Source organism: Chiloscyllium plagiosum, unplaced genomic scaffold, assembly GCF_037043375.1.
Source record: "Chiloscyllium plagiosum isolate Xiang-an unplaced genomic scaffold, Cpla_swu_hap1 HiC_scaffold_37, whole genome shotgun sequence".
NCBI lineage: Eukaryota > Metazoa > Chordata > Chondrichthyes > Orectolobiformes > Hemiscylliidae > Chiloscyllium > Chiloscyllium plagiosum.
The window spans coordinates 4289199-4314201 of NW_028270175.1; the positions used below are offsets into that span (position 1 = coordinate 4289199).

The 25003-nt window shown below is 40.0% G+C and overlaps 1 protein-coding gene and 1 long non-coding RNA gene across 3 annotated transcripts in view; one reads left to right on the forward strand and one right to left on the reverse strand.

Annotated features, from left to right (window-relative positions):
- LOC148139745 (uncharacterized) overlaps positions 1–5615 on the forward strand; it is a 49364-nt gene extending 43749 nt beyond the window's left edge. For both annotated transcript variants that reach the window (XR_015753421.1, XR_015753422.1), the window contains one exon: positions 1756–5615. This is a non-coding gene — a long non-coding RNA (uncharacterized LOC148139745). The remainder of the gene's footprint in view (positions 1–1755) is intronic.
- Positions 5560–24998, reverse strand: LOC122540452 (uncharacterized). Its single transcript, XM_043676258.2, has 5 exons — positions 24824–24998; positions 21762–21855; positions 12884–12918; positions 9123–9558; positions 5560–6671 (listed from the first exon to the last, which is right to left on the reverse strand). Exons 2-5 carry the CDS (start codon positions 21814–21816, stop codon positions 6529–6531), a joined length of 669 nt encoding a protein of 222 aa, XP_043532193.2. The 5' UTR covers positions 21817–21855; positions 24824–24998; the 3' UTR covers positions 5560–6528.
- Between the last annotated feature and the right edge of the window lie 5 nt (positions 24999–25003).

The following is a 25003-nucleotide window of genomic DNA, read 5'->3' on the forward strand; positions in this document are numbered from 1 at the left end:
ACAAATTGTTCTTCAGTCATTAGTAGCCTGCTATGATAGATATGTTCCCAGCATCAGGAACATGGCATGTTAATTTACCTCAGCTCTTTGCTACTAAAACCTTTAGTCTTTTGCGAAAAATGAACTTGATTATTCAAGTGCACTCTTCCACAAACTCACAACTTGTCCGAAATGCAGCAAACTATACACTATCTCATACTAACTTCCAATCATTAATTATCCCTGTACTTGCAGATCTACTGTAAATTTAATCTCCTTGTTTCCATCTTCAAATCCCCCACTGTCTCACCCTACACTATTTCTGCAGTGTATCCCTAACCGTTGGCTCTCTTATTTTAGGGTTTTATATATTTATGCTCCTACCTTTTGTTTCACTTTCTCCAACTTGCTCCCTAAACCATTCCTGCCCACAGATTCTCTCTCTTAAAACTCTTCTCAACATTCATCTTTTAGACTGAGTCATTTGATGTTTTTTTTCAATCTCTTTTGACTATTTTCAAAGTTTTTACATTAAGGGTGCTATACAAGTCATTGTAATAAATTAATTAATTCTCATTACCTTCAAGCACATGCAAGGAATTCACTTTTGAAAGGCCCCTCCAATAGTGTGATCATTCTCACTGCAAATAATGGGACCCGAGGAACCAACTAAGTCTACTTTATAAAAATTAAAACTATTGTAGTGCATCGGCAACATCACTACCACTGTGCCAGAAAGCCCACGGTTTAGGATCCACCTACTGCAAAGGTGTGACAGACATGTCTGAACAGGTAGATAAAAATATCTTAAAAATACTTTTTAAAGCTTACTCATAGTGATAGGCAGACTGCCTATCTTCTGGAATAATTATCCCTCCGCTTGATATCAACACTGCACTGGACATCATAATACAAATCCCATTCGATCATACTTATAGTAAGATGACTGCTCAGAGCAGCACCAGGTATGTTTTAAAACTCTGAAGGTTGTGGGGCAAAAAGGCAAAGGATGCCACTAAATTCGCAAAGAAACTTAATTAGAAGAATTAATAGATTTTGCATACATTGGAGAGGCAGCAAGAGCATACAAACAAGTAGATGTAGAGAAAAGGAACAAGCAAAATAATTGGAGAAGCACTAACCATAATAATGTCAGAAATGTTCACGATCGGAACGGGAGCCAAGCTTCTTTCTGTATTCTGTCCAGCAGTATGATTGACCTGCTAAAGGAGCTCCACGATACTTGAGTCCTTGCTTGAATTCGTTTCTATAACATTTGTGCTTTGCGTCATAGACAAGGACATCAGTTTCATGAAATTGGACATTTCACAACATGTTCAACCCATCATAATCTTTTGGGTTTCTTTACTGACATCAACAAAAATGTTCAGTTCATCCTTAATCCAAAGTTAGGACGATTACGGTTACAATTCCAAAATACCAACATGGTACAATATTTTACAATAGTGACTACTGGTACTTTGTTTTAAAATAATTACTGATAAAATTATGACCTTGCTGCTATTACAATGCAAAATGTTCCAAGGTCAAATTAATGTGCAGAACCAACGTAGCAGTTAGAGCTCGAAATTTAGCAAGAAATAAATCCAAGCAAACAGCAGGACAATACTTTAGCAAATATTACTTGAAAAATATCTGTTTTCTGCATACAACAGGTTGCCTTTGATGCAGAACTAATTGACTGTCAGGGTAATGTCACAATTCCAAAGAAGTTACAATGTACTTGAAAATCATTAACTATTTCTCTCTCCACAGATGCTGTCGGACCCATCCATTTTTCATTTGTAATTTTATGACCTTACTTCTAGAGGGAACTAATTTTAATAACAGCAAGAGTTGGGATTGATTCTAAATCTACTTCTAACCCTGAGAATGGCTTCTGAATTGGAAACAAGGATACAGAATCACACTTCAACTTTTATCAAAATATTGTAATTCTTCTCATGCATTTTCAGTGCATGCTGGAAAAAAATCGATGGGTAATGGCGGAGAGGAACAACATAAACATAGAAAATAAACTCTTCATGTCTGCTGCTCCCCATTCAGACCCCTGCCCTGCTCAACATTCACACTGCCGTTCTGTTACACGATTATTTCTTTTCTCTGCGTCTTGATAATGAATACGTTGCACCAATAGCAAATCAATTATGTGAATATAAAACATACGTAAATGAATATTTTTACTAGAAATATTGCTTAGACAAATATCATAGTTTATTTCCAGGCAATTGCACAGTAGGGGAGGTGATGGTCTAATGGCATTATTGATAGACTATTAATCCTGAGACCCTGGTGATGATCTGGGAACGGAATTCAAATCCTGTCATGGCAGATGGTGGAATCTCAATCCAGTGAATATTGGAAATTAGCAATCTAATGATGGCTGTGAAACCATTGCCAATTGTTGGGGGGAGAAACCCATCTGGTTCACTAATGTCCTATAGGGAAGAAAACAACTGGCCTACATGTGACTCCAGACCCACAGCAATGTGGTTGATATTTAACTGCCCTCTGGCCACTGAGGGATGGCTAATAAATGTTGGTCTGGCCAGTGACACTCACTCCCATCAATGAATTTTTAAAAAAACTTTTAAACTGTCTGGATTTCACAGTTTGTTTTCAATGCTATCCTGATGTATCCAAATTTTGCAACTTATTTGCAATTGATCCCAAATAATAGTGGAGATTTTAGTTCAGACCAAGAAGCTCCTCTTCCAAATGATGGTCTCAGGTGTCCTCTTAAACTTTCTCTGTGAATCTGTTGTCCAATGAAGACTCCTTTTATTTGTTTAACTTTGCTACTTTTGTTATCACTTTTTCACAAAACAACCAACTCAAATGTAATTTACTGCATTGCAAAATAGTTAACAATATGAATCATTGGGGCACATTGGGTAATGTTCAAAATCTTTTAAGAAAATCAATATTCTTGGCAAACTATTTCAGTAACCTGTTAAGATTGCAGTGAGGTCTGCACAGCATAGATAAGGAAAACCTCCCATGGGAGAAGAATTGAGAACCAGAAGATATATTTTTTGCCTTTAGTTTTTAAATCTGGGGGGAATTGGATTCGTACCCGAAAAGAATGAATGTGTAGGGCTACCTGAGAAGGCAAAAACATGACAGAGCCAACACAATGCAATTGGCTTGTTGGCCTCATTCTACATTATAACCATAGTATAATTATATGCCAATACTGACTGTTTGATAGAGATTTCTAATTAATTCAGCCCATCATGCTTGCACTGGCTCTCTGTCTGAGCAATCCACGCGGGGCTATTTCAGTGCCTTCTCCCCACAAACCTGGACATTCTTCACTTGCAGATAACTCTCTCATTTCCTTTCAAATGTTTTAATTAAACCTGCCTCTAGCACTGTCTCAAGCAGTGCTTTAAGCCTTAACCACTTACACATATAGATCAAACATACATATAAATATATATAGTGGAGGTGACAGTGTAGTCGAATGGTTGCTAGATTCATAATCAAGAAACCTTGTTGATATCCTGTGGACCCAATTCCATCACACCACAGCAGGTGGTGGAATTTGAATCCAATAAAACCTGGAACTGAACATTTAATAATGACCATGAAATTATTGTTGTAAATACCCATCTGGTTCACTGATGCTTGTAATGAAGGAAAACTGGTATTGAAGGCTTATATGTTACTCCAGACCCACAGCACTGTAATTGGGACTCTTAACTCTCCCTTGAAATGGCCTAGCAAATCATTCAATTGTATCAACTACTAAAAAGCCCCAAAAGGAATGAAACAGGATAAGCCACCAGCATAAGCTAAGGCACTAGAAACAACAATGCCACATTTAATCCTGCTGACCCTGCAAAATTCTCAACACAAACATCAAACGTTTTGGGGGCTAACGTCAAAACTGGAAAAACTGTCTCACAGACCAGTTAAGCAGCAGCTAGATGTGACCATACTCTCAGAATCATATCTTATTGACAATGCCCGAGACAATACCATCACTAAACCTTGGGTATGCCCTGTCCCACAGGCAGCAGAGGTAGTGGATTTGTGGCTTGAAAGTAGGAGGGAGTTGTGTTACTGAAAACAAGAGCAGGACACGAATATATTCTTACAATTAGGAATATGACAACCTGATTTCTAAGATGATTCCTTTGAGGAAAATTTCAGCATAATTCATCTCAGATGCTTAAATGTGTACAGTGTTCTCAGAATAATAATAACATACAATGACCATCATCAATCACAGACAATCTAACCACCATTGAATTGCCTGCTATCAACATTCTGGAAGTTACCATTGACCAAAAACTCAATTGGACTCAACACAAACATAGTGGCTAGGAATACTGTGGTGAGTAACTCATCTCCTGACTCCCCAAAGCCTGAATCTACAATTCAGATGAAGGGCTACGGTCCGAAATGTTGATTCTCTTGCTCCTTGGATGCTGCCTGACCTGCTATGCTTTTCCAGCAACACGCTTTCGACTCTGATCTCCAGCATCTGCAGACCTCACCTTCTCATAATCTACAAGGCACAAGTCAAGAGTGTCATGGAATACTCCCCACTTGACTGAATAGGTGCAGCTTCAACAATAATCAAGAAGTTTGACACCATCCAGGACAAAGCAGCCCATTGGATTGGCACAACTTCCAATCCCACCACTGCTGATGCTCAGTAGCAGCAGTGTATACTATCTACAAAACACATTGCAGAAATTCACCAAATATTCTTAGACAGCACCTTCCAAACCCACAACTACTTCCATCTGGAAGGATAAGGGCAGCGGAAAACCTGAGAACGCCACCACCTGCAAATTCTCCCCCAGGTCACTCACCATCCTGACTCGGAAATATATCGCTGTTCCTTCGTTATCACAGGGTCAAAATCCTGGAATTCCTTCCATAATGGCATTGTGGGTCCACCTACAGCATATGGACTGCAACAGTTCAATACGACAGCTCACCACCACCTTCTCAAGGGCAACTAGGGACAGGCAATAAATGCTGGGCCCATCTGGTCTCACCCACATCCCATAAGCAGATGCTCCACGTCTAAAGTTCAATTCTCAACCTTAGCTCACCGTTCCAAATCAAAAACAATGAAAATAGTGATGGTTCTGACATTCTTCATGACTCCAACATCCATGACTTATTCACCAGAGTCTGACAAGGGTATGGATGATTTTAGGGGACAAACCATGCCAGATTACATCATTGGCAACTGATGAAGAGGATAATGGAATTATATACCTATAGTTGACATGAGTGAAACAGGGTATTCAAATTTCAGTCTATCTGGAAGCCCCATGTCCCTGGAGAAAGACAATGGCTGCAGGGTCCAGGGCAGCTTCAGAACAACTTGTGCTCAGGTATTTGAACAATGACAGCTGCCATTCCCCCGAGCTTCATTCCCCCATCCTCCCCTACCTACACTGTACACAGCTTCCACCACACACATCAGCTCCCAACATCTGGACCTGCTAACCTGAGCTGGACAAGAAACTTCCACATGTTTCTGTTGAATAATTTGTACACTTTTGGAAAATAAAAGATGACTGAGATTAAAAATCGAGCTTTAATTTAATGCAACAGGTCAGAAAACAGTACTTGAGCAATGAATGCAAATAAGAATAAATATGCACTGATGTATTTCTTGCTCCTCCACACCCATAAACTCTGTGCCAAGAGCTCAGCATTTGCATCTAGATCAGGGAGTTAGGATCCAGGCAATGATCCCTGTAGCTGCTGGCTGCACTATTGGAGAATTACCATAAGCAACCATTTCATAGAAAGCTTGTGCATTTGGCACTAAACCTGAAAGTGTAACAATGGGCCCCTCTAAACTGCTGTCTTTCTACCAATCAATATGTCCATCATGGCCCTGGATTGTCCCCACAGCATTCAGTCCTGCAGTGAGGGGGAGACAGATATAAACTACTGTTCCGTTGTACTTTGCAAATAATTCAATAAGCTAACAATGAATGTCCAGTTTTTGGCCTCTTGAATGATAGAGAAGCATCATGTTGTGGTCAGTGTACCAGCAGGTCACAGATATCTGCAATGCTCTTCATTCATCCTCTTTCTTGTTCTTAGATCCTATGGTCCTCCACATAGCCATTCTTAAGCCAGGTGCTGCATCTTATCCATTTTACAGGGAATCAGTATGCATTTCCCTCATTTCACAGAGCTGTCCTTTTTTTTTACATATACTCATTCATTGGATATAGGTATTTTTGCCCATCCCTATTTGCCTTTGATGAGATGGTGGTGAACTATCTTCTTGACCTGATACAGTCCATAGGGCATAGGTGCACCCCAAAGTGCTAATATAAAGGGAGTCTCCACATTGAGTAGTTCAAATACAGATCATGAGTTTCTTAGCAGCATGCCCTCTAGATCTGAGGGAGGAGATGCATAGGTTGCACAAAGCCAGAGGGGCCAGGATTTAGAAGGGAGGAAGGTTTGGGAGGTTTGTTGTGATCAAGTGATCCCTTTTTCCCCATACACTCTCGCAATGCAGCATAGACACTGCAATGCTCAGGCCTCTTCATTAATTGGCTCCTCTTCAACCTTCGGGGTAGTTAGCCTCCTCCTCCTCCTCTCTGCCTTGCGTGTCCTCCTCATTTGTTCCATCGATGTCTCAGGGCTCTCTGTCAAAGCTCCCGCTTGCCCGTGTGTATCTGGATCAGTTGGAAGAAAGAATAAAATGGTAAATACGTTAATTTGCTATCACAGATTAGTTATTGTCACTTTCAATGCACAATATGATAATAATAAAGCTCCCAAGTACTACACAAGCATCCTCCCACTCTTATTTACCTTTTCTACCCTGCAACCATGAAAAGTATTTTAACTGTACAGTTTATGGAGCATATGTATTTTATAATTCCAAAATGTCCTCCCTCTGAGTTTCATCCTGGGGTGGCTCTTGATGAGCAGACAACACAGCTCACTATTCCAATACTGCTGTAAACTTTGCACAGGCCACGTTCACTGCATCATTTAAAGTCCTGCTGTTGCAGGACTCAGTGTGAGATAAAAACTCCTTCAGGAAGGAAGGGTTACCCTCATCCATTGATGCTCATTCTTGCATACTGTGCACTACTTTGGCAGTGTACAGAAAACAAAGGGAGCGTCGAATGGGTTGATTGCTATGTGTTTATTGTCTCCCAGCTTATGCAGAAATAAAGTTGCAAAGATCATTTTTGAAAGACTGCCTTCCCTGGCTCCAGACTTTAGGACTTAATTACTTGTGAGTTGAACAAGTAATTAAGTCAAGCAAGTAACACCTTGTTAGGTTTCACAGTACAGGGAATCACTTTTCAAAGTTCATTCATGAAATGTGGGCATTTTCGGCTAGGCCAGCAGTTATTGCCTATCTTTAACTGGGTTGGAGAAAGTGGTGGTGAACTGTCTTCTTCTGGAGGCACAGGGGGAATGGGTGACCACCAGTTAATCGAAGAGAACCATGCAGTGCAAGAAACCTTGAGTCGATGTACTTGCTAACGGATATTCCATTTTGGAAAGTGGTAAAGGCAATGCATTTCAACCTCACCGATAATCAACCTCTCCTAATAATAAAATCCCTCCAATACTCAGGAATAACTTAGTGAACCTTCTCTGGACTACTTCAGTGTCAATAGCACAGCTGTGAGAAGGATGAGAAACTAAATGACACATCAATTTAAGCCATATGGGTGGAACCCAGAAACAAAAAAAGGGACAGTTACACTGCTGTGTCTGTACTCTGGATCCACAAATAATGGAAAGCAGTTAGGGGATCAAATGTGGAGAGAGATTTCTGAGTATGAAAACAGGGCAGTAATGCTTCGAGACTTCAACTACCCAAAGATCAACAGGGAGGCTGCGTGAAAGAACAAAATTGATCTACATTCAAGAGAACTTTTTTAGCTAGCACATTGTAAGCCTAGTAACAAGACACAATTTTATAATGAGTCTTAGGAAATGAATCTGGACAGGTGAATGAAGTTGCAATGGGTGACCATTTTGGAGACTGATCAAATTACTGTTAGATTCAATATATTAATGGAAATGGACATAGATGAAATAGAAGTGAATCTGCACCTGAAGAGCTGGAATCTGCAAAACCACAGACCAGGGGTTGGTAAGTGAGGTTAGAGTAGATGGCTAGTTTATTCAGCTGGCGTAGACATTGAATGACTTCTTTCTGAGCTGTAACTTTATGCTTCTGGTTATGAAGTAAGAATTTGAGAATGTTTACTTTGCCTACATTAGTCAGCTCATGCTATTTTTTTTTCTGAAACCCTACAATGTACATGGTTTTATTGGGTTATTTACCCTCTGCCTCTTCCCTCCACATTACTATTTTAATCCTGTAAGGAGCCTTTCCACCCTCTAAATCCCAGCACCTATTCATCCCTCCTCCCCAGTTCCTAAAGGAGGGTATACACATCTTTAGACCCATTAGTCTCAAACTCCAAAAATCTTCAATTTATTACTATTACTCACTTTAAAGCATTTTCTGTGAAAACATCATGTTCAAAAATCATGTTTCTACTTTGTAGATATGACATTGGTTACAGCTTTTTTTTGGTAGTACGTGCAGGAGAATGGGCAGTTAAGTGGAGGCTAAGCCTGAGATAAGTTACGACTATATTAAACAATGGACCTGCTTACAGGCCATTCTTGTCTTTATTTCCAGTGTCCTTTTGTCAGCCTTCAGGCAGAATGTTTATGAGGACCCAAATGCAACACTGACATCACTGCACCATTATCACTCTCACATCCCAGCAATTTGCAGATTGAAAATAAATGTGAAGTGAATTGTGAAATATACATTCAATTAATGTAAATTGCCATGTGAAACACCACTACAGCCCTTTCTGGCCAATATGTTACTGAAAAAGGAATTGAAGTATATTTCTCTAACTGGCTGTTTCTCACTCAATTTTGAGATATCCAGATTATCTCAGCATCAAAAAGAAACACTGGTCATGAAATTATGGCCAAATATTTTTCTTCATCTGAGTTAAGAGACAAAAAATCAGGTACCCCATTTTCCCAGCCGCTGTGCAATTACAAATTAACTGCTTATTAATTCGCTTGTGAAACAATGGGATTTCAGTCCCCATAAAATGTGCCATTCTTACCTTTAGATCTTGATGCTCGTCTCATTTCCCTTGCTAATTCCCGTTCTCTTTTTAGTCTTTCTAGTTTTTCTCTTTCCAGTTCTCCTCTTTCCTGTTCGCCTCCTCTTTCCCGTTCGCCTCCTCTTTCCCGTTCGCCTCCTCTTTCCCGTTCGGCGCCTCTTTCCCGTTCAGCTCCTCTTTCCCGTTCGCCTCCTCTTTCCGGGTCACTTCCTCTTTTCAGTTCTCCTCCCCTTTCCTGGTCACTTCCTCTTTTCAGTTCTCCTCCTCTTTCCTGGTCACTTCCTCTTTCCAGTTCTCCTCCTCTTTCCCGTTCTCCTTCATTTTTCATTTTCTGTTCCTTTGCACTGAGAATATCATCTTGCCCAGAACCAATCTCCTTGGTCATGGAAATTTGTTCTTCACTTATTGGCTGAAGTTCATCTTTGCTTTCCAGTGGCTGTACAGAAAAATAATTTATAACAATTACCATGAAAAAAGATGGTTAACATAATTGAGGTTCATGGAATAGAAGGCTTAGTGTCAGTTTTGTTGTTTTATAAAAAACTGAATTCAGGGCAAACAAAAATGAATTGTGGTAAATGTTTGTCTTTCAGACTGGAGGATGTAACTAGTGGTGTTTCCTAAGGGTCAGCGCTGGGACAACTGCTTTTCTTGATATATAAAAGTAACGTGGATATTTGGATGTGTGGTAAACAATCAGGATATCACCAATAAACTTAACCGGATATAGACAGGCTGGCACAACGTATAAGGAAAATCAATATAGATTTAATGGCACATTTCTAAAGTATGCACAGAGACATGGGACCCTGATGGTTCATGTGCATGGAGCTTTGAAGACAGCAGGACTTCCTGACAAAGCAATTACCAAAGCTTATGAATTTTTGGACTTCCAAAATAGAGGTGTGGTGTACAAAAGCAGATAAATTATGCTGAATATTTATATTTATATTTAGGCCACAACAAGATTTGGTTCTGGTCACCACATTAGGATGTGAAGGACCTTGGGTAATTGCAGAACATATTTAGTAGAATGCTCGAGGGATGAAAAATTTTAGCTTCAAGATTGAGTTGGAGAACCTGGGATTGTTCTCTTTGGAAAAATGAGTTTGAGGGACGATGTAATAAATTTGTATAAGATTATGACAGATTTAAGGAAGACAGACAAAGAAATATCTTCCTATTATCATATGGCACTACAATTAAGAGTGGAAAATTTAAAGTTTTTGGCAAGAGGTATGGGATTATGTGAGGAAGAACTTTTTTTTGCAGCAAGTGGCAATGAAATTGAACTTTCTGCATATGAGGGTTGTGAAAGCAGAGACAATCAATTATTTTTAAAAATAGAGTGGACTCTTGAGAAAAATTATGTTGCAGAGCCATATGGATCAAGCAAGGGAATGGGACTGACTTGATTGCTGTCAACAGCTTCCTTCTTTTCAGTTGTGACTTAATAAAAGCTATATGATGGCACACTATGGAGGCAGTAGCTTGTTCTTATTTGCAGAGGCTGGTGAGATAAAGCCTTTCTAGGCCTTATAAAGCACCATCGTGTAAGGTACCCTGAGCAGCCTATTCACTGAAACAGTTCATCTGCAAAATCACTTCTACACAGTAGAATATATCTACTTTCAACAGAAAATAGGAAACTACATAATTGACTTTTCATTAAGATGTTCAGGTTGTGAAAATCACTACGAAAATGTAAGTCTTTTTGATGAGGGGAAATCTCTTAAGTGTATCAAATACTGACATAACAAAATACAGCAGAAGAATAAAATTCCTTCTTTGATGATATCTGCTTAGCGTAGGGATAATTCTAAAGATATAAATAAAGCAAGCTCAAATGCTCCTAGAGTAGTATTTTATGTAGTTCTGCATGTATATCCCCTTCTGTGACTCACATCATATCTCTCACTCCTCTAGAGCACTTCAGAATAACAGAATTATTACATAAGATGATATTCGGCCCATCATGTCTGTGCCAGCTCATTGAATGAGCATCATGACTCAGTGCCATTCTCCTGTTCCTTTTCCATACTCTTGCATATTGTTTCTATTTAAATAATCATCTAATGCCCTCTAGAATGCCTCAATTGAACCTTTGTCCACTGCACTTTCCAGCAGTGCATTCCAAACTCTAACGACTGGTCATTTTTCTGTCATCGCATTTGCTTTTGTGAATTACTTTATATCTATGCGCTCTCATTCTCAATCCCTTTATGAGAGGAAATAGTTTTTCTCCATCTACTCTATTCAGCCATCTCAAGATTTTGAAAACTTCAGTCAAATCTCCTCTCTGCATCTCCTCTCCAAAGAAAACAGTCTGAACTTCTCCAATTTACCTTCATAACTGAAGTTTCTCATTTCTCGAACCAGTCTTGTAAACCTCTTTTGCATTCTCTCCATGCATTCACATTGTTCCTACAGTCTGGTGCCCAGAATTGTATTCAATACTCTGATTGAAGTCTAACTAGTGTCCTATACAAGTTCAGCATAACCTCCTTGCTCCTATATTCTACATGACATTAATAAAACCAAGAGTATGTATTTTTACTCTCCCACCTAATATGATTTATGCCCATATACAACTAGATGCCTTTACTCCTGCATATCCTTTAGGGTGGCACCTTTTTATTTTATACTGTATATCCATGTACTTTCTACTAAAATGTAGCACCTCACTTTTCTCTGCATTGAATGCATCTGTCCACTCTACCAGCTCATCAAAGTTTTTTTGTAGTTTTAACTTGTCCTTCTCACATCTTATAATGCTCCCAAGTTTTGAATCATCTGCAAACTTGGAAACTGTCCCCTCACCACCAAAATCTAGAACATTAATATATATCTTAGAAAGCAAACGTCCAAAACTAATCCCACTACAAACCATTCTCCAGATCAAAAAATGTTCATGAACCAATACTTTCTATTTCCTATCCCTCAGACAATTGTATCAAAGTTCATTGTCCCATTTATTCCATGACCTTTGCTCACAAGTCTGTTGTGTGGCACTGCATTAAGTGCCTTTTGAAAATCCATGTACCCTACACAGCACAATAACCGCATCAACCTTTTCTGTTATCTCTACAAATATGCAAGTCAATTAACACCATTTTCCCCAACGGATTTGTGCTGGCTCTTTGTAATTAACCCATGTTTGTCCATATGGCTATTAATTCTATCCTGAATAATTGTTTCAAGATGTTTCCCCACCACTGATGTTGAACAGACTAATCTGTATGGCAAGTTTATCCTTACAACCTTTTCTGAACAAGCTACATTTATAGTCTTGTTGCACACTGACTGTAGGAAAAATTGAAATATTATTGCCAGTGCCTCTGCAATTTCCACTCAATTCCTTTAATATTCTTGAATGCGTCCTATGGCAGTGCCTATCAACTTTAAGTACCAACAGCCTACCCAATACCTTGTTCTTATTAATTTTCAATCCTTCTTGTGACTCAGTTTCCTCCTCTGTCGCCATGGCCAAGGTGCATTTCTTTCCTTTGTAAAGCTTTTGCTTTTTGATCAAGCTTACAAACAGCAACATACATCTCCAATTTTTATTGTCAATGATTTCAAATACTTTTTTACATATTCAATCTATTCAAACAGTGAGCAATTAAATACATTAATATCAACCCTGATCCCAGGACCACCTGAGAGTGAACACATGGTCACAGCTATGAACCGAACATTGTAACTTCTAATGTTTGCAAGAAGAGCTATTTTATATAAATATGAAGTAAAACATAACGCACCTTTACTTGTTTTTCTATTTCATCTTGGCTATGACCTGATAAAATGATTTAAAAAGTACACAAATTAGCTAAAATAATCTGGACTATGTAGGTACATATACTCAACTACAGGAGGCTAAGGATCCCTGAATTTCAGAAAACCCTTACAGTGAGACCTGTTTATGACAGGGAATTAAGTGTCACTGGGGCATGGTGGTACAGTGGTTAGCACTGCTGCCTCACAGCACCAGAGACCCGGGTTCAATTCCTGCCTCAGGCGACTGACTGTGTGGAGTTTGCACATTCTCCCCGTGTCTGCGTGGGTTTTCTCTGGGTGCTCCGGTTTCCTCCCACAGTCCAAAAATGTGCAGGTTAGGTGAATTGGCTGTGCTAAATTGCCCATAATGTTAGTTGAAGGAGTAAATGTAGGGGAGTGGGTCTGGGTGGGTTGTGCTTCGGCGGGTCGGTGTGGACCTTTTGGGCCGAAGGGCCTGTTTCCATACTGTAGGTAAAAAAAAAATGGGTGGCACAGTGGTTAGCACTGTTGCCTCATAGCGCCAGAGACCCGGGTTCAATTCCCACCACAATCTCCCTGTGTCTGCATGGGTTTCCTCCGGGTGCTCCGGTTTCCTCCCACAGTCCAAAAATGTGCAGGTCAGGTGAATTGGCCAAGCTAAATTGCCCGTAGTGTTAGGTGAAGGCGTAAATGTAGGAGAATGGGGTCTGGGTGGGTTGCGCTTCGGTGTGGACTTGTTAGGCCAAAGGGCCTGTTTCCACACTCTATCTAATCTAGGTGGGAATGTGGAACTTAAAAATGTGTTGCTGGAAAAGCGCAGCATCCAAGGAGAAGATGAATCGACATTTCAGGCATAAGCCTGAAAAGGGCTTCTCCTTGGATGCTGCCAGACCTGCTGCGCTTTTCCAGCAACACATTTTTAAGCTCTGATCTCCAGCATCTGCAGTCCTCACTTTCTCCTAGGGAATGTGGAACTCAAAACACAAATGGATCGGCCATGATTTTATTGAATCAAAAGGCTCAAATGGCCTACTCTGCTCCTATTTTGGATGTCATTATGTTAATCCCCAATTTATGCAGAGCTTGGCCTCAACAAAGCCTCTGCTACATCCCTCTATCATACTGCAGACCCTTCATATCTATTGTTGCCTCCTCTGTGAGGATGAAGCAATGCTTGCTGCTAAATCCAGAAACTCACCCCAAAACCTTCTTCTTTCAATGATTAAAGAATATATTGAATGTATGTCATGCTTCAAATATAGCATTTGGCCATCCCATCAAGATAGTAGTTCAGAAGCTTGTAATGCACACACGACTTCTCAGGATGTTGTGCTCTGCAAGTCATGCTGGAAGCAACTGGCAGTGAAGTGTGTGTCCCCAGGATCCTCCATTCTATTGTATTTAAGGCTTCATTTGTGCATTTGGCTTGACAATCAGTAGTTACAAGTGGTAGAGAGAGTCTCAAACCGTCTCGCTCCTCTGTTGTATGAGCAATTGTACTTCCTGCCATGGGAAATTGACAGTTTCCTTTATGGCATTTTCAACTGCACTGTAGATGCCATTAGCACAATGGATTTTAATTCTTGCATGCGTTTTGGAGTCATCAATGAAAAGACTGTGGATCAAAAGGCAATGGTTTTGATAGTTACGTTGGTTTACACAACTGCAGGATCTGCGTTCATTTCTTCACATCCTGCAATTCTGCACTTCCCTGTTCAATTACAGATACGATTAGCAATATGTCGAGGGAAAAGAATATATGTGGTGGTTTCCCATTACCTTCCTCATGTGTGCTTAACAACAGCACAAGTCCTCCTCCCAAAAGATCCTCTGCCTGGAAGCAGTTGTATTCCCTTGAGGTTTTTGTTCTTTCACTAACACCACTGAAAATTCGTTGGTTGCACTAATAGCCATATCTTGTAACCCTGAGTGTGACCCTTATCTTGGCCTGGGGCAAATTACACAACAGAAGTTTTAGCTAAAGACAAATAATGGCACAGAAAATGTCCTCAATGAACAACTAAATACAAAAGACCATTTGCCCAATTAGAGAAAGGAAAGCTTATTCCCTTTTTGACTGCTATGAACTATCCTTTGCAGGACAGAGGTTTCATGGACAGTGGGTGAGAATAGATGTTCTCCCTCTCACTTACTATTACTGACTGTCAAGCCAAATGCATGAATAAAGCATTAAATACAATAGAATGGGGGACCACAACCTAACCAAAATGACATGGGAATGGTGATAAAGTATCAATAAAATAGTCAAAATCATCAATCCCTGTATCTATATTTAAATGTGCAAGCAAGCCAATTAATAAGAATGACTTGAAACTATGATTTGGAGGTGCCGGTGTTGGACTGGGGTGTACAAAGTTAAAAATCACACAACACCAGGTCATAGTCCAACAGATTTAATTGGAAGCACTAGCTTTCGGAGCACTGCTCCTTCATCAGGTGGTTGGCAACCACCTAATGAAGGAGCGGTGCTCCGAAAGCTAGTGCTTCCACTTAAACCTGTTGGACTATAACCTAGAGTCATAGAGATGTACAGCATGGAAACAGACCCTTCGGTCCAACCTGTCCATGCCGACCAGATATCCCAACCCAATCTAGTCCCACCTGCCAGCACCCGGCCCATATCCCTCCAAACCCTTCCTATTCATATACCCATCCAAATGCCTCTTAAATGTTGCAATTGTACCAGCCTCCACCACTTCCTCTGGCAGCTCATTCCATACATGTACCACCCTCTGCATGAAAATGTTGCCCCTTAGGTCTCTCTTATATCTTTCACCTCTCACCCTAAACCTATGCCCTCTAGTTCTGGACTCCCCAACCCCAAGGAAAAGACTTTGCTTATTTACCCTATCCATGCCCCTCATAATTTTGTAAACCTCTATAAGGTCACCACTCAGCCTCCGATGCTCCAGGGAAAACAGCCCCAGCCTGTTCAGCTTCTCCCTATAGCTCAAATCCTCCAACCCTGGCGACATCCTTGTAAATCTTTTATGAACTCTTTCAAGTTTCACAACATCTTTCCGATAGGAAGGAGACCAGAATTGCACGCAATATTCCAACAGTGGCCTAATGTATTTGTAAAAACTCTTTGGATTCTCCTTAATTCTATTTGCCAAAGCTATCTCATGCCCCCTTTTGCCCTCCTGATTTCCCTCTTAAGTATACTCCTACTGCCTTTATACTCTTCTAAGGATTCACTCAATCTATCCTGTCTATACCTTACCTAGGAGAAAGTAAGAACTGCAGATGCTGGAGATCAGAGCTGAAAATGTGTTGCTGGAAAAGCGCAGCAGGTCAGGCAGCATCCAGGGAACAGGAGAATCGACGTTTCGGGCATAAGCCCTTCTTCAGGAAACCCTGAAGAAGGGCTTATGCCCGAAACGTCGATTCTCCTGTTCCCTGGATGCTGCCTGACCTGCTGCGCTTTTCCAGCAACACATTTTCAGCTCTATACCTTACATATGCTTGCTTCTTTTTGTTACCCAAACACTCAATTTCTTTAGTCATCCAGCATTCCCTGTACCTACCAGCCTTTCCTTTCACCCTGACAGGAATATACTTTCTCTGGATTCTCGTTATCTCATTTGTGAAGGCTTCTCATTTTCCAGCCATCCCTGTACCTGCGAACATCTCCCCTCAATCAGCTTTCAAAAGTTCTTGCCTAATACCGTCAAAATTAGCCTTTCTCTAATTTAGAACTTTAACTTTTAGATTTGGTCTATCCTTTCCATCATTATTTTAAATCTAATAGAATTATGGTCCCTGGCCCCAAAGTGCTCCCCCACTGACACCTCAGTCACCTGCCCTGCCTTATTTCCCAAGAGTAGGTCAAGTTTTGCACCTGCTCTAGTAGGTACATCACATACTGAATCAGAAACTTTTCTTGCAAACTCCTCTCCATCTAAACCCTTAACACTATGGCAGTCCCAGTCTATGTTTGTTTGGAAAGTTAAAATCCCCTACCATAACCACCCTATTTTCTTACAGATAGCTGAGATCTCCTTACAAATTTGTTTGAGGAGAAAGGGAGGACTGCAGATGCTGGAGATCAGAGCTGAAAAATGTGTTGCTGGAAAAGTGCAGCAGGTCAGGCAGCATCCAAGGAGCAGGAGAATCGACGTTTCGGGCATGAGCCCTGAAAAAGGGCTCATGCCCGAAACGTCGATTCTCCTGCTCCTTGGATGCTGTCTGACCTTCTGCGCTTTTCCAGCAACATATTTTCAGTTACAAATTTGTTTCTCAATTTCCCTCTGACTATTAGGAGGTCTGTAATACAATCCCAATACGGTGATCATCCTTTTCTTATTTCTCAGTTCCACCCAAATAGCTTCCCTGGCTGTATTTCCGAGAATATCCTCCCTCAGCACAGCTGTAATGCTATCCCTTATCAAAAATGCCACTCCCCCTCCTCTCTTACCTACCTTTCTATCCTTCCTGTAGCATTTGTATCCTGGAACATTAAGCTGCCAGTCCTGCCCATCCCTGAGCCATGTTTCTGTAATTGCTATGATATCCCAGTCTCATGTTCAGTTGGTGTTGTATGATTTTTGACTTGAAACTAGATTGCTATTTCTTCAGTGTCACTGGGTCAAAATGCTGAAGCTGCCTTACGAACAGCACTGTTGGTTTTCCTATACTCCAGGGTCTAAATTATAGGATTGGCAACTCCCCACCACTTTTTCCAAGGCAAGCAGGATTGGGGGAAATCAGCAAACCTGCATTTCTTGAACATTTATTTTACTGATGTTCATACTGGTAGAGGTCAATGTAATAACTGAATAAGAATTGCATTATTTCAAAAAAAAAGCTTACCAACCTAATTTTACACACAAATCTAAAAGCTGAGATTCCCTTGTGTAATGATGGATTAAGTGAGGATAATTGCAGATTGGAATTAGGAGCAGCTGAATTGAGTGACTTTGTGTACAGATAACTCAACTGACTTTTCCAGTTACATGGAAAAAATGAAATAAACAAATAGAAAAAATAGGAAAAAAGAAATATATAAACTCATCTGTCTCACAAACCTGGAACTTGAGATCTACCAGTCCTTCTACATCTCAACCAGTGTCCCTTCCAGAGTATAATTCCCGCAACGCAGATTATTGCGAATACCACTAGAGGTAATATGATATTCTCTACATATATGCACTTTCTATCATTTGATTTTGTTCCTCCCTTAGTCGTAACCATACCAAATAAATGACAACTGAGAAAAGAATGCAGGACAATTAATTAACAGAAATATTCACAGTTAATTTTATAATTCTTATTCTAATTATGTGATCCTTCTTTGAAATATCATCATAAATATGTCAGAATATGAATTCAATACCCTAATATTGTAGTTTGTGAACTAAGGTGAATGGACTCTGCAAAAACTGGTCAGAGTCCTGTGACACCGGGCCAGCCTTATAGGTGGATGTCAGAGATCACCACCCAGTGCTAAGATCCAATGTAAGCAAGTAAGCGGCAAGGCATTTCTGCTCTTCACATACTCTTGCTCCTCTCACCCTCTGCACCCATCGTACTCCTTCTGTCTTCATATTGCTGATCTCTATGCTTCTGCTGACCGATGCCCCAAACTGACTCTCACTTTCCCAGTACTCTGTTCACCTTGTGTTCAATCGCTCACCATGTTATGCTACCATATGATCCTGCTTTGGCCCTCCTCCCCTATTATTGCTCTCCCTGTGTTTTGTGTCAAGACTCTGCTCTCCTCATGATGTGTCTGTGCTTTCCCACTGCTCCTTATGTCTCTTTGCTCTGCTACTGTTTTATTTATACTTTGTTTTTTTCAAGCATTTGCTAAGAGCAAATAGATCCTTTGGTGAAAAGCAGGCATTCACTGGTACCTATCAGTAATACTGTCAGTTAGTATAAGGAAATAACAGATATGTTAAATAATTATATTACATATGTTTAGTGTAGAAGGAATAGTCAGTATGCCAGAGTGCCTGAGTGGAAGAACAGCAGATGTAATGGGAAAGTATTTTAATTAGCAGCATTGAGGCGAGTGCTGTCCTGCAACAATCTATGTCAGAGTCTCAACAGTTCATATAAGTCATTTATAAATACAACCACAAATCCAAACTGCGGATGACTCAAAGATGGGTGCATTGTAAGTATAGATGGAACCAAAAAATATATATTAAGGCATTAGGGATCCTGGGCTTTATATAGATGTGCAGAGTATAAAAGCAAGGAAGTTACGATGTGAACCTTTCTAAAATATTGGTTTGGTCTCAACTTGGTGTATTGTGTACAATGTACAATTTAAGAAGGATGTAAAGGTTTTATACAGGCAGAATATGACTAATATTCTTGAAAATTTGAAAGGAATTGAAAGAGCAAATAAAATGAAAAGATTTTGCAGGACTACAGGGTAAGGGTGAGAAGTTGCAATTAGTTTAGCCGCTCTTGAAGAAGGGCTGTGTAGACATAACTGGTCAAATGGCCTCTTCTGTACTATGTCGAAGAGTGTGGTGCTGGAAAAGCACAGCTGGTCAGGCAGCATCTGAGGAGCAGGAGAGTCTGTGACCATGCTGTGATTCTTACAGGCTTGAGGAGCTAAAAAGCTCATTCCTGTTTCTATTTTATTCACTGCATTACGAAACATACTTTACTTACAACACTTTCACATTATGAGTATTACAAAGGGTTATAATTGGTGGCTGGGGCAGGGTTTCAGGATTACTAATCCATTTGAAAAGGGGATCTTCAGCCAGAAGTTGAAAATCACTGTCCTATTGCATGCTATAAAAATTGATCAAAACAATGATTGGGTTTAGAATAAAGCTATTTAAGTTAAAGCACCAAATGTCAATGTAACTATAAACTTTTTTTTTTAGAAATTTCCAGTTTGAAAAGCATCTCAACTGTGATGAACAGCATTTGTTTTTGAAGCATCTTGTGATTGGAGATTACATCATCATGAGAATAGAACAACAACAACAACAAATGGAGGGCAGAGAAGCTGCAGGGAGTGGGAATATTAAGAAAACAACGGAAAGAAGGGTACAAGCTAAACAAATAACTCATTTCAAATTGGGATCAACGGAGTTTAATTTTCATTCTCGCTTCAAAAATAGTGTGGTTAAAAGCATTACTAGTTGGCATCATCCTAAAATACATGGATTAACCTCACAAAGTTTAAGGTTGCTGGTATAATTTTTCACCCATGTTGAATCAGTTAGGACTACAGATGGCCTGCCTTCTGAGTTATAAGGAAGGGAACACATGGCCCCTTCTTATGCAATTACCAGTATTGAAAACTGCATCTATGGCATATCTGTGGCAGATAAAATAGGACTTGATTACCTCACCTTCAGGATTTAAAATGAGATCACAATCAGGTATTAAAAACGACAGACATCTGTCTCTGCTGTACTTCTTGGAATGCAACAATCCAATTCCATGGAAATTAACTCAAACAATTACCTATTTTCTTTTGGTTGACTAGATTACATAGAAGACATTTTCTTGGATCTTAAAACCCAAGTTATGTTGCACATTTTCTCTGAGGGGAGCTTGTTATCCTCCTGCCCTACATCTAAGCTTATCTGCAAAGCTTTCTCAGGATCTTTGCATACATCACTGTTGGAGATATCCTGATTAACACTGCAATGATAAATACTAATTATATCCAACAGGTATGAGTGTATGTTGATAAACTGTATGGCCCCTTTTCTCTGTACACATACTTCAAACAGAATAAAAAAAATCATGCATGTTTAACGAGTAAGCTAACTTGATAAGTAGCTTCAAAATAACTGATAACTTAAAAATACAACTTTGGCCGATGCCAATGATTTACAGTGACTGAATGACGCTCTGTTTTCATTACTTGAGACTCCAGAATTTGGTTTACCAATTCACGATCCAAGATTTGATCAACTTGTATTTTTTAGTGAAATAAACTATTAGCCTTAATATATATCAAAATATTACACACTGCAGCATGACATGAAATTGTCAGATCCTGAACTATGGTTATACCCACTGTCCATTACCTGTATAAATTACTTCAAAAAGGTTTTTTTTTCTGAATCAGGTTTAGAGATTTTTGGAAAGGTGATGTAAAAATGAGCAAATCTGAAATGTTTTGGATGGGGGTGGGATCAGATGCTGAAGGCTTAGGTAATTTGACTATACACTTGGGAGCACTAGATAAATAAAACAAATATTCATGCACTATTTTCCTTACATCTTCCACAGTGGGCGGCACGGTGGCACGTGGGCGGCACGGTGGCACAGTGGTTAGCACTGCTGCCTCACAGTGCCTGAGACCCGGGTTCAATTCCCGCCTCAGGCGACTGACTGTGTGGAGTTTGCATGTTCTCCCCGTGTCTGCGTGGGTTTCCTCCAGGTGCTCCGGTTTCCTCCCACAGTCCAAAGATGTGCAGGTCAGGTGAATTGGCCATGCTAAATTGCCCGTAGTGTTAGGTAAGGAATAAATGTAGGGGTATGGGTGGGTTGCGCTTCGGCGGGTCGGTGTGGACTTGTTGGGCCGAAGGGCCTGTTTCCACACTGTAATGTAATCTAATCTAATCAGTATTGAGTCTTATTCAGTAACTATACATTAAGAAAGATATAACCAAAGATCAGCTTGATAAAATTATGATAGTCTTTTCCAGTTTATCCAAAAAAAACTGAAATCCAGCAGCCGTCAGCAAATGGAAAGGGAGAAAATTAAACAGAGTTTGAAATGTTTGAGGTATGAAAGATTGATTCAACTAAATTCGAAAAACCTGAAATATAACTCACATCAAATTCACTTTTAAAAATACTTCAAAATGACATTCAACTATACAACAATGAATTGGGATAAATTTGATTCTGGATTACTTTTGATATACTCACTCAGTAAGTGGCTTGCAGTTTGCTGTAGTTGAAGGTTTATCTGAAAATGTTCCATCAGAGCATTCCTCACATTCAATATCTGCTAGATATGATCCTGAAATCAGGTGCAGCAATATCACAAATTTCAGAAAAATCAAGTAATTTTGACCTTTCAACAACTTTACACCAGTGTGGGCTATGAATGAAGTTTACCGCTGTCAATTTTGAAGATTTTGACTTTGAAGTGATTTGTGATGAGGCATCTGTCTAATCAGCTAATATCCTCCTGGAATCATCAGTAGGAATTCAGTGATATCAATTAATGTGTGTCATTTAATTGCCAGACTCACTTGCCTTAAGATTAAGTAAGTCTAGGTTACCTGCTGGTTTTTAGGAGGTGGCAGGGAGCACATTTTGCAGGAGGTTTTCTAGGAACTTGGAGTAGAGAAAGCTGACACTTTTTTAATGTACTGAATACAGAAACTTTCTTTGCAAGCTACATCTTAGTTTCCATGGTTCTTTGCCACTATGTGCTCTCTTATTGAATGATGGAATTGTGAGAAGTGAATCAGTTGATGAACAGGATTGGTTGCAGAAGGCCCTAAGACTGTTCAATGGGCTTCTTTATCAGTGGCATATTCGTGGCTACTGGTCTAAACAGTCTGAAGAAGGGCTTATGCCCGAAACGTCGATTCTCCTGTTCCCTGGATGCTGCCTGACCTGCTGCGCTTTTCCAGCAACACATTTCCAGCTCTGATCTCCAGCATCTGCAGACCTCACTTTCTCCCTAAACAGTCTGTGTATCTTATACTTAGGAGTGTGACTGTAAAGTCTAAAAGCTAACTGTGTCATTGTAACCAGTCATCCAACAATGATTATCTTATAGTTTTAATTGAATATTGTGCCATTTACACATGTGCTCTGCAATCTTTTCAAAGGCAGCTGAAAGACATGGTGAGACAAAGTTGAATATAATCATTAAGCTGCCTTATTTCATAGATGTCAAGCGTACATATAGAGTAACTGTCCAAACAAATTCTACCTTTTTAGTTCAATCTCACCTTTTATCCTGTAAATGGGAAAAATGCTTCTACCCTTTTCGTGAGCTGCTTTATTGTTTTTCGCATTTTTTTTGCAAGCTACTTCTGGCTGTTCAAACTCCACTTTATTTTAGATTCCAGTTCCAGACCTTGAATCTGTGCCACTGTCTCTTATTTAAACGTAGCTGGCCAGATGACCTTATGTGTCTTTTGCCAGGAGCACAGCTAAGATATTGACTCCCTCCCACAGTGAGTCAGTAGACATGCCAATAAAACCAAACACCTCCTTTCCTCCCACCTTTTGGGGTGAGTTTTAGAGAGGTATCTCTAGACCAGTGAGGGTCAACCTCATTAATGGGCCTTGGACAAAACATGATTTCCAGCATCAGTTGTAACTTCCATAAATTAGCATCTGGCTTAAATGAAAGTTCAATGCTTTTAGCCTGCACTAATTCACTTTGTTTAAAACCTAACCCTCTAACATAACTTGGCCCTAATTCTTTAAATGAACAATACTGTGCTGACATTTAAACATTTTGCAAATAAAATGATCAAAATTGAGGAATTGGAAGCAGAAATTGAAGGATATGACATGGTAGTATTGACAGAACCATGGCTCAAGCCAGAACAGGACAGGATACTTAACATCCCCAGTTAAAGGGTTTTAGTACAAACAGGGTGGGTAAAAAGGGAGGAAGTGTAACAGTCTTGGTCAAAAAGTATCATTGCCCTTGAACGAGCTGCAATTCCTCAATTAAATTTATATGGTTGGGGGTGAGAAACAGGAAGGGAGCAGTGACCTTGGGTATTCATTACAGACCTCCAAATAGTGGAGACAAAATAGATGACAGCAATTGTAAATAGATTGTGGAAATCCCCACGGTAAAAAGGGTTGTGATAATTGGTGATTTTAATTACCCAAGGGTTGACTGGGAAAAAGGAAGAGCACCTCAAATGCAGGAGAGATGCTTAGGTTGGAATAAGGAAAGTGCAGAGGAAGAATGAGGAGAGGGTGGCAGGCAGCACTAAAATAAACAGTAAAATGTTCTTCAAACATATTGATAGTAAAAGATTAGTGCAGAATAGAGTGGAGCCTGTAAGGATCAGGCAGGGTAAGCTGCTCACTGAAGCAAAGAATATGGCTGATGTACCAAATGAATATTTTGCTTCTGTCTTTACCAAATTAGAAGATGGTGACAATGGCCCAATTGAAAAAGTGCAGAGCACTCCAGGTAGAGAAATCAACAGGCCCGGATATGGTGTATCATAGATTGCTGAGAGAGGTAAAGGAGTCATTGACAGAAATTTTCCTGGCCTGTCTGAACACAGGATCAGTCCTGGGGGTCTGGTGGATTGCAAATAGCCACTGTTGCTTAAGAAAGGAGCAAAGGAACCCAGCAACTACAGACCTGTCAGCTTTTCATCAATAGTGGGAAAATTGATGGAGGCAATAATACAGAATAAAGTAAACATATACTTAGAGAAAAAGAGAAAAATAAGTTAGACCTAGGCAGTCAACATAGCTTTGTCAAGGGCAGGTCATGTACGACAAATTTAATTGAGTTCTTTGACGAGGTGACACAAGCAGTGGATGAAGATGGTGCTTGGATGTTGTATTTGTGGACTTTCAGAAAGCATTTGACACAGTGTCACATGGCAGTTTGTTAGCAAATTAGAATATTTGGGATTTATGGGCTCTTGGCAACATGGATTAGAAGTTAACTGAAAAATAGGAAACAGAGGGTCTATAGATGGGCATTTCTCAGATTGGGGATGAGTAGAAAGTGGTGTGCACCAGAGTTTTACGAGAGTGATACCATGAATGTGAGATTTTACTTACTATAAAAGATTAGAGAAATTGGGCTTATTTTCCTTGCAGCAGAGAAGATTAAGGAGGATCCAAGATGGCAGCAACCTAGGAGGATTGCATTTGCTGGGTTCCGCACCACAACATCGGCAGGACAGAGCTAGAACCCGTCCCATGCATATTGCTGTAAGTAAGAAAACTGTAAAAGAGCTTCAGAGCCTGAAAATTTTACTTACCTTCGTTTTTGCTGCAGGAGAATGCCGAAGGAAGGAGGAAGTTCACTCGGGGATGGAGCCGCGACTCAACCCAACAAGGTGGCAGGTTTGCTTACTCACCAGGCTGTGGTTGAGGAGCTTGCCAAATCTCACGAGGTCGTGAGGAAGCAGATTGAAGAAAAAATCGAGGAAAAGCTGGCC